The 10000-nt window shown below is 40.6% G+C and overlaps 2 protein-coding genes across 2 annotated transcripts in view; both read left to right on the top strand.

The window, feature by feature from the left end:
* LOC143019423 (uncharacterized) overlaps positions 1–4575 on the top strand; it is a 172441-nt gene extending 167866 nt beyond the window's left edge. Inside the window, exons 3-5 of the mRNA XM_076175060.1 lie at positions 3648–3770; positions 4245–4300; positions 4429–4575. Coding sequence (XP_076031175.1) covers positions 3648–3770; positions 4245–4300; positions 4429–4575 — 326 coding nt within the window. The remainder of the gene's footprint in view (positions 1–3647; positions 3771–4244; positions 4301–4428) is intronic.
* Positions 4576–5121: 546 nt separating this feature from the next.
* LOC143019422 (uncharacterized) overlaps positions 5122–10000 on the top strand; it is a 298664-nt gene continuing 293785 nt past the window's right edge. Inside the window, exons 1-4 of the mRNA XM_076175059.1 lie at positions 5122–5365; positions 5750–5943; positions 7513–7653; positions 8237–8404. Coding sequence (XP_076031174.1) covers positions 5122–5365; positions 5750–5943; positions 7513–7653; positions 8237–8404 — 747 coding nt within the window. The remainder of the gene's footprint in view (positions 5366–5749; positions 5944–7512; positions 7654–8236; positions 8405–10000) is intronic.

Here is a 10000-nt window from a genome sequence, read left to right as displayed (position 1 = left end):
CTTTGTAGCCGGTGTCTTGGTGCCCAAGACAAACTTAATTAATTTTTTTTCATCTGAGATTCTGGGACCTCAGGGCGAGACTCAGAATTTCGAAAGTGAGACCCTAACCCAAAAACTAACGGACATTAATGGATTATTAGCGATTTTATTTAGTATTAAAGTGGTATGTGTGTTCAGGAAGTTATGAAACAGAAATGTATAAGAGTGGGACACATGGGAAGATGAATTGTGAATCAATTCATGAGCGAGACAAGGCTTGTTTTATACTGAATTACAGTGGGCAGGAGATCCTTCAATCCACAACGAAACTTGATGTAGGATAACCCAAGTTGGTGAACAGATAAGGGACTATCGACAAATCATTGCTCGTGGTGGTAGTACAAGACGGTCATCGGAGAGAATTGTCTCCCCCACTTGTTTATATAAATCAACCACGTTATGTGGAGGGGCGGGTGGAATGGTGAGAGCTGTTGCTGTGGAGTTGGAAGTCAATAAGTGTTTTCCACTTTGGCAATAGGAAATAAACATGACCAAAAACACAACTATCTTGATTGAGGTAGTAAGTAAATAGATGAATAAATGAATGAATTTTTTTTACAAAAAATGCGAGAGAGTACGAGATATGGCGCGAACCAAGGTATATATACTCGTATTGCTAGTGGTAGGGAAAGACCGCTTCTAAGACTCTTACTCTCTATTATGTTGTAACCAATCTTGAGCCTACTTTTTTTTTAGTAACCTTACATTGCGTACTCATTATCGCTATGTGGGACAGCGAGTGTTTGGAACATAACGAATTAACGTGATATAGTCTAGTTGGTGTGTTGTTGTTGTTGTTACGTAGTGTCAGTAGATTTCATGACAGTGGAATTCCAAAGGAACCTGATGGCTCTCTGGGGCTCTAGCCAAAATTTCCCCACCCCGGATATGCTGTGATCGTTGGTTTGTAGTGCACGAGCGTTCTTAATCCTGTAATGGATAGCACCACGATAGTTGAATCATGTACAACTGATCAGACATATTTGCAATCGATGTAGCAATCCATGCGTCCTCTGTTATCAGAGAGAATAAACCAAAGGTTGTGGTACAATTATGGTCTCTTTACAAAATATACACCTTTAAGGTCATTTCACGCGGACGCGCACATGCATGCACATTGCACATACAGTACGTGTTGCCCTGGCAAGTAATGAATAATTCAGCCCGCGAGCTGAAACCAATACAGGTATTTGTACTTTTGAACCCTGGTGCCCTGCTGGCCGCCCCAATAGAACTGTGAAAGTTTAATAATGCTGTTAAGGTTGAAAGGCTTGCTCTCTGTTGTCATTTCGGGTCGACGCTTTAATGTTGGTAATGGAATTTCGAGCCGTAACTCGTCGAAGTAACTTGAGTTCTTTCAGACACCTCTACTAAAAAAGAAAAAAAAATACGCATCGTTATGAGATGTGTGTATATGATCTTTTGTGAGACTGCTGATTTAATAGAGTAGTTAAGTTTGTTCACTCGATATCAAGTAATAACTGACTCGAAATGTGATGTGGAAGATTACTTTCCCAAATTGACAACAGTTGATGTAATCTTTTTTAAGTTCGATCTTTCTTCCCCTCATATACAAGCATTGCCCGAGATGACAACCTTTACAACAAAGAACAAATCATTGAAGCAATTTTGTCACAGGTATAGACGTATAATAGGAACTGATGAAGCACGCACACGCACACACACACACACACACACACACACACACACACACACACACACACACACACACACACACACACGCACGCACACACACACACATGTGCGCGCGCATACACAACAGATAGGATTTAGTTGAGGTCTACAGATGTGTATATATATTGACTATCACCTACGTGGGGCTAAGCGCAGCTCTTGAAGAAAGAAAAATCGGACAAAGATTTGGACACTTGATCAAGTGAGGCAAAAATACAAATCTCTAGAATGGGTGTAATATATTTAGAATATACTTGAATGGTTAAGAGTCGAGTTAGGAAAATCTATATAAAATAAATGGTATATCAGTGACTTCTTTTGCCTACAGGAGTAGCTCTATGTTGACAAGATCAGTGGAATCGCAGGATCATTATGGTAAACCTTCTGCTGATGTTGATATCGTTATCAATATTGAGCAGGAATCTCGACGCTTATGGTGAGCTATCTAACGTTGGGACAAGTTTTTACAGGTCGACTTTGGTCGTTCGGTCCTTAGCGTACTATATAACAAGGGGGTGTCAGGGTCGTGATCTTGGCTCTTTAATAACAAGGGTTTCCTCTAAGGTGAATGAAATCGTCTGGCGTCAGCTGAGATTCAGTTGTTGAAATAGATTATTTCGTCCCTGTGGGCATGCAAAGTAGTAAAACGAAATTTTAGGGTCCGAGGAAGAAAGGCCACGATGAATATAAGTGATTTCTTTCAACATGTCCCCTACAATCTCCATAGTGCACGATCTCTTTGGACCTGAAACTTCATCTAAGAATGGCCCAGAATCATTTCAGCTTTTCAACCCCAGACTTTTTATAATCAACAAAAAACATATGAACACCGAAACTTGGTAACTTTAAACTCAGATAACATAGAAAAAATAAATCTGTGATTACATTGCGATTGAATTGCGTTTCTTCTGAATATTCGTGAGTACACTTCATTTTGCGTGAATGCGGGGACGAAGAACATTATAAATAGATCAAGGTTTAATTATATCAAACAGCTGTAAGTGAATTTCCATTTTGTTGATTGGAACTATTTGTTCCGGATGTAGAAATGTTTTATTTTTTTTCTCGTATTTTTCATTTCGTTTTTTCACTCATGAAATACATTATTATTAATAGACACACCAGGTTAATAAAGCGTACAAATGTCGAGTAAGTGTAAAGTTCAAAGTTAGATTTACGTGATTACTAATATGTTCACTGGGAATACGAACACTATATTGGGATATAGAAAAAAATGGTATTGGGGTGGTTCGGTAAAATGTGATAGTAAAAATATTACATGTCAGATATGTAAATGTATTCATGTACATGTCATGATGAATTGCTCTCTCTCTGTCTCTCTTTCTCTCTCTCTCTCTCTCTCTATATATATATATATATATATATATATACATGTATTGTGTGTCTGTATGAATATCTGATAAAAATGAGGTATTTTTAACTGGCATATTTAGACTCATTCTAGTGGGAAATATTCTTGGAATAGTTAATCATTAATTTCTTTCTTTTATAAGCATTTACTACGATTATTTGCTCTGGGACACTATAACATGCAAATGAAAAATACTTTTAAGCACCGAGAGTGTGTCTTTGTGTGTGTGGATGTGGGTGAGGTGTGCGCGTGTATAATGCAATTTGCGAAAGAAGTAGTTAATTTTTTACAAAATCTTTAGTATGTCTATGTTTACACCTACATTTTTATATGCGTGTGTATAGTGAAATTTGAGAAAGAATTTTTTATTTATCTAATTTATTTATTTATTTATTATTATTATTTTTTTTTTTACAAAATCTTCAATATTTCTATGCTTACACCTACATTTCTGTATGCATAAGGTGATGTGCGGTATCGATTATACTGTCCATTGTTGCTATTCCTTTTCGTTTTTCTCTGAATGCTACTCGTGTCGCAGTTGTGAGCGCATCCGGGGATGGCCGCCCGTCTGACGTGGGCGCGGTGGAAGGCATGGTTCTTGCTCTGGCGGACAGACTGCGACTGCACACACTCATCATCATTGCTGAGGACTCACAAACTGGCAAGTGTCCCTTCGTTGTCGCATGAATGAAGTTGCAGGAATGAATTCGTGTTTTATCAGTAGATCATAATATGAGTTATTTCTATCTTATCTTAATTTTATTGCTCGTCGAATTCAACTTTTCTACTTTTTACTCATCTCATCTTGCCTCAGCTTGTTGTAATAGCAGCATTTAAGAATCTTAACCACGGAATCCCCAACTTTACTTAGGGTTAATTACTGGGTATTTAGAGGCTGTGAAGCCGCTGCTACTTGAAACACCCGAATATTTTTTGTTTATTACATATAATGGTAGGTCATAGTGTCATTACCCGTGACGACGACAGTGAGGGGAAGGGATGATTGTTCCACAGCTGAATATATTAGATATTAGTCAGATGAAAGTGTATTAAGTCGACAACCTTCGTCATGCAGATCAAAAGTATTTTGTATCAATGTTTAATTTTTTTCTTAACCTTTTCGTTCTCTTTGTAGTTAATTCTTGCCTCCGGCCTCCACTTTGTTTATCTGTTGCCTCAGTACTGAAACATGTAAATAAATTGACCAGTAATTAAATAAAAGAATAAAAAAATATGTGATTCTGCTTATTTTATTGTTCAGTCTCTGCTTATTCTATTGTTCAGTCTTATTTATGTTTAGATAATTTTTATCCTTTAAGGCCGCCTTTTGCCCCCTGAAAGTTACTCACGATCCCCCCCACCCTCCTAGCAGGTTAAGAATCACTGCTTTGTATTCATTTGAGTCCTTGATGGAATCCGCCTTCTGTGTCCTCCTGTGTCCTTCTGTGTTCCTCATTTGCCCCTGAGGACATGGTGGCCTAGATTCAGAGGAAAACTTTATAGTTAGTTTCTAACCTTTAGACAGTTGGGGGCAGGGGGGGGGGCAAGGAGGCACCAGAGCGGGGGTGGAATTTTCTCATTTGATTAGAAACTTAAGGGGCATTTAGACGGCCAAACGGTTTGACAAACCCGGTTTGTCAAACAAGCGTTTGAAGTGATGTTTGACCGTGTGAATAGGGTATTTGGTTGTCAAACACGTTCGACAAACGTGTTTGACGACCAAGTACCCCATTCACACGGTCAAACGTCACTTCAAACACTTGTCTGACAAACCGGGTTTGCCAAACTGTTTGACCGTGTAAATGGCCCTTTAGGGAGCCAGAGAAATAGGAAGACGATTACTACTGTCTCCGGGTCAAGGGGACCTAACACAGCTCATGATCAACATTCAGTCTTTTATCAGTAATGATGATCACGTTACTTTGACAGAAATAATACTAAAAAGAGCTCTTTGGCTTTTGGTTGATTTTAGAAATACGGGAGAAAGGTCTTGGTTGTTAGCGGGTCAGCTGATGACAATATCAACGTTTTTAGTAAATATCGGTCTCTTAAACATTCTTGTTGTTCGCCTTGAGTCTGAGATCTGGCCTCTTGGGCACCCGTTCTTGGCATCTGCAGACGGGGCAGCCAGGATACAGCGGGGGGCCTGGTCCGCAGGGGTCGCCACGACAATGACCACTTCCAGCTTGCCTCTCCAGGCTCAGCCTGACACATCGTCATCGTCCCAGGAATTATCCCAAAATGGGACTGTAGAGGGTGAGCATTCGTCTTTATTTCATGTGACCAACGATGACATAAGAGTGGTATCTTTCAGTATTATTTGGATATCTTAGTCTCTAAGGAAATTGCAAAATATGTAGCTTTCTTTAAGGGTTTGGTATGGGAATGTACATGTACAGTTGACTTCACTTAAAAGTACTACAGTAGTCGATCTCTTTTGTGAGGCTGTGCAAGCGTATTCCTTTACGACGAACAATTACGATACAAATAATGTATGTTGAGTCGCAAAGGATATCGTAAATCTACGGCCCAAAAGTACCCGTCGCCCACAACTCGTAAAAAGACACCAGCCACTGTAGTACCTACAAGTGGAGGCAATAGTACATACATTTGTCGCTTACGAAAATACAATTTGAACAGAAATGGGCTCGAGCGTTTCCCTGTCGGAGGGCCCCTGCCCACGTCGAGGGCCAAGCCGGCCCACTACGGAAGCGACCTTGGACGCCGGGTGGATGGAGGGCCTCCGGAAATTAGTCGAGACCGAATTGTCACGGAAAGGATTAGGGATCCTCCTTCTGGGCAGCGTCGATTGGGTGCTTCGGGCCACGGCCCTGGTGAGATCAATATGCTTCTTCGTTCGCCTCGTCCTCACAAAACCTATTTCTCTTTTATCAATTCTCACTCCCATCTCCTTTCGGTAACTAATATAAATTCATCTGTAGGATCTCACTGGTGAAGACTAGATATCTAGACCTGTTCTGATTACTGATATTAATATACACTTGTGACTTCTGACACTGAAAGTAACTTATCTCTTCAAAGATCTGTTTTAAGTGATTGGATCTACACGAAAGGACTCTTATTCCTGTATTAATTTCCTAATGTAATATATTGGTCACATGTTAGCAGAGCAAGCTTTATGAATACAACTGATTGAACACACACACACACACACACACACACACACACACACACACACACACACACACACACACACACACACACACACACACACACACACAAATATATATATAATATATATATATATATAATATATATATATATAATCAGAACATTTATTAATTAATTTATTTATCTTATTTATTTTAACCTTAATGTTTTTCTTTTACTTGGTTATATCATAATTCGTTCAAGTATTCATCAATTTATTTCTACAAATAATTTTCGGTCTCTTTGCCGTCTGTGTTTTACCTCCTTAGATTGTTATTATGCTACACCAGTTTTTCCTTTCATGGTGGTTCTATTTGTAGTTCGAAAATAATTCCAAGCTTATGTTCTTTGTCAGGTCACATTAATTCCAAACTTCAATAGATTTCCTTTTTCCCTCACTCTCCCATTACTCTCGCCATATTCTATTGTTAGCATGATTACACCCGTTTTTTCTCATTACTAGCTCACGGATTCAGATTTCATTGGTTGGGTGAGTTTTATTAAGTTTCGTTCAGTGTGATAGCATTTAAGGTGACTTTAAAGGGTGATGCTTATAAAGGAGGAGCACCATAATAGGCCAAAGAAGTTGCACAAACCGTGAGGAGGAGGAACTGGAAAGGTGAGAGGAGGAGGAGGAGGAAGACTTGGTGATGATGTCTATCAAGGATGTATATCCGGTGATGATTTATGACTACAGTTAAAGTACGATGTGGTATAAATATAGTTATATCCAAGCTAGAAAACATTGCAATATGGGCTACGACTTCGTTGTAAAGAAAATCGGGACGGTGATTGTTGAATAAAGGGAAGTATGAGGCTGTCCTCTTTAACTCGTACATATACAACAAGAAAAAACAATTGATAGACATGAAAGGCTCTGTAAAAGTATCGGCAGCTATTGTGGGACTGCATGGGACTTCAGGAAACAGTCTGAAACCATGACAGTAAAAGAAAAAACAGAGAAAAGAAAGAGAAATGTGAATATAGACATAAAGATTGTTTCTGCAATGGCGCCTAATAGGGGCTCAAACTCATGCATGTACAGCTATACAAACAACATTTGCACCTTCTGTAGATATAATTTTGCACGTAGGTGCATGAATATCTATACATATTTTGGATATATATCTAAATGAAGGGAAACAACCAAGGACTCTTAAGATGATTCCTTTGCATGGTGCCATACAACCACGTTACTATAAGAACATTATAATTTCGGAAATTCTTTGCAGAGAGAGATCCTGATTGCGGCTTCCCCAGGAGGTGAAGACCCAGGGAAAAGGTTGGGTTCCCTAATTCCCATTGGACTGAGGGTTCTGGTCGTGGTAGGCCATGGTCCCAGGAAACAGGAGTACAAGGCCGACTCTGGCAAGGTAGCTGTTGTGCCATCACCTTTATGGGGACGAGATGAGCATTAGTTGCAACCATTTAGGAAGTTTGAATATGTATATGTATGTGATATGCATGGGTATATGTATATATATAAAATTCTCCCGTTCTTTTTGCCACCAGACTAAGTGTTTCTGTGTTTTTTTTTATTGTCATTCTATTTAATGTCGATGAAAACGTATGTCAGGGGCGAATGACTGGCACCTGCAAGAATTGGTCCATGTGGAAGTGCAGCCCCGTGGGGATGGCACTCGGTTTCCAGACTGGGCCCAAAATATCTACCATCTTTGACTATTTTTACTTCCACCTTTAAAGAGAAGGAGAACTGACAACCGGTTACAACACCCTTTTACATACAACTTTCAACAGCTCACATAGAAACAATCCCACTAAAATACGACGTAGACATCAGGCTAATGTTTCCTCCCAAAGAGATCTATGGAAAGGCCCAAGGACGTTGCCAGCCGCTGTGGGGCTGAGGAGTTTCCGGTCAGCGAAACTCGAGGGAACAATGGATTGAACGCATGTTAAAGTATATACGTATCCTCCCTTTTTACCCATCTTTAGGCCTGTGGTGGTGCTGTACGCCAGGCGGCTCTAGGACCAGGAGGGTGCCATAGACTGAAGACAGTGGCCTGTTGGGATGCGGATTCTGGCACTCTCAGGGTTCTGCACCCGATCTTGACGCCTGTTGGGGACTTGAAGGGAGCAACCCTCACGTTTGCAATTGTCAAGGTCAGTGAAGGCGGAGGGGGGGAGGAATGTAAATCTTTCTTCTTATTTGTAATAGAAGGGTTGTTTTACACGAGGGTTCAATGCAGTACGGTAAAGGGCAGCTTCCGTACCGTGCAAACATATGCTACCTTAGTTATTCACTAAAGAATGTCGTCTACTTTCACTTTTGTGATACACTGCATGTTGTCGGTGATTGGTAACTGCATTGGTTCATTTGCTTGTTATGTCAGGTTTTCAAAAATAATATGTGCCGAGCTGTAACATAAAATTGCTACTTAGACTAGATTTTCATTTACATGATAAATATTATAGGGTTTTTCTACGGAAGAATAATCATGTTTTGCCTAACCTGCCCATTTGTGAGTGTGTGTGTTTGTGTGCATGCTTGTGTGCATGTGTGTGTATGTGTGTGTGTGTGTGTTTGTGTGTGTGTGTGTGTGTGTGTGTGTGTGTGTGTGTGTGTGTGTGTAAATGCGTGCGTGTGGGTGTGTATATGTGCGTGTTTGTGTGTGTGTGGGTGTGTGTGTATGCGTGCGTGTGTGCGCTCGTGTGTGTGTATGTGTACAAATCTATGTATTCGTATACATGACGCGTGTGCGTGAAAATATAAACTTCTTTGCTATGATGACTCACCCAGAGCTGAATAAAATCGCGTGGTTTTAGTTGAATAGAATTTTTGCAGTGTGTCCTCGTAGGAATGGAGGAGAGAAGATGATCTGAACATGGAAAGCGTATCTCCTTGACGAAGGGCTGAAATGACATACGAATAAAGAGCTTTAAGTGAAGGAGGGAGGGAGGCAGGGAAAGGTTGTCATTCACATGATCTCTCTCTCTCTCTCTCTCTCTCTCTCTCTCTCTCTCTCTCTCTCTCTCTCTCTCACACACACACACACACACACACACACACACACACACACACACACACACACACACACACACACACACACACACACACACACACACACACACACACACACACACACTTACTCTCACTTACTCTCACTCATCTCTCTCCTCTCTCTCTCTCTCTCTCTCTCTCTCTCTCTCTCTCTCTCTCTCTCTCTCTCTCTCTCTCTCTCTCTCTCCCCCTCCTTCCTCTCCTCTATCTTTCTCTCTTTCCTTACTTCCTTCTTTCCTTCCTTCCTTCCTTTCCCTTCTTCCCTTTCCCATCTTCCCTTTCTCCTTATCCACCTCCTCCTTTATCCTGGCTGGCTGACAAGTGGATTGAGTCTTAGAACGCTGCAGCACGGGATTTGACTGAATGTGCACATGTTGTTCTCATGGTAAGTGGCATACCGGGACACCTGGGTCTGTACAGCCCTTCATTGTAGTAATCTGGAAACGGGTCGTTATGTAATGGAAGATGGAGGTTGAAGTAGTTCTCGGATCTTGTGCCAGAAATCCACGAGAAAGCCAGAATATCTGCCTTAATCCTTCCTGTGTCATCCCTATCTATCCCCGTTCTGATATATTAATCCATTTACCCTGGCAATGCTCCCGTACTACAGGAATACGTAATCAACATGAAGCCACCGAAATAACAAAAACGCAGGGAAATTATTTAAGTGCTGGAGTTTTCCACAGAATATACCTAGA

The sequence above is a fragment of the Oratosquilla oratoria genome, chromosome 37, assembly GCF_046742065.1.
Source record: "Oratosquilla oratoria isolate Oo_2021 chromosome 37, ASM4674206v1, whole genome shotgun sequence".
NCBI lineage: Eukaryota > Metazoa > Arthropoda > Malacostraca > Stomatopoda > Squillidae > Oratosquilla > Oratosquilla oratoria.
Note: the sequence above shows the minus strand (reverse complement) of the source record. Positions and strands in the feature narration are given on the sequence as shown.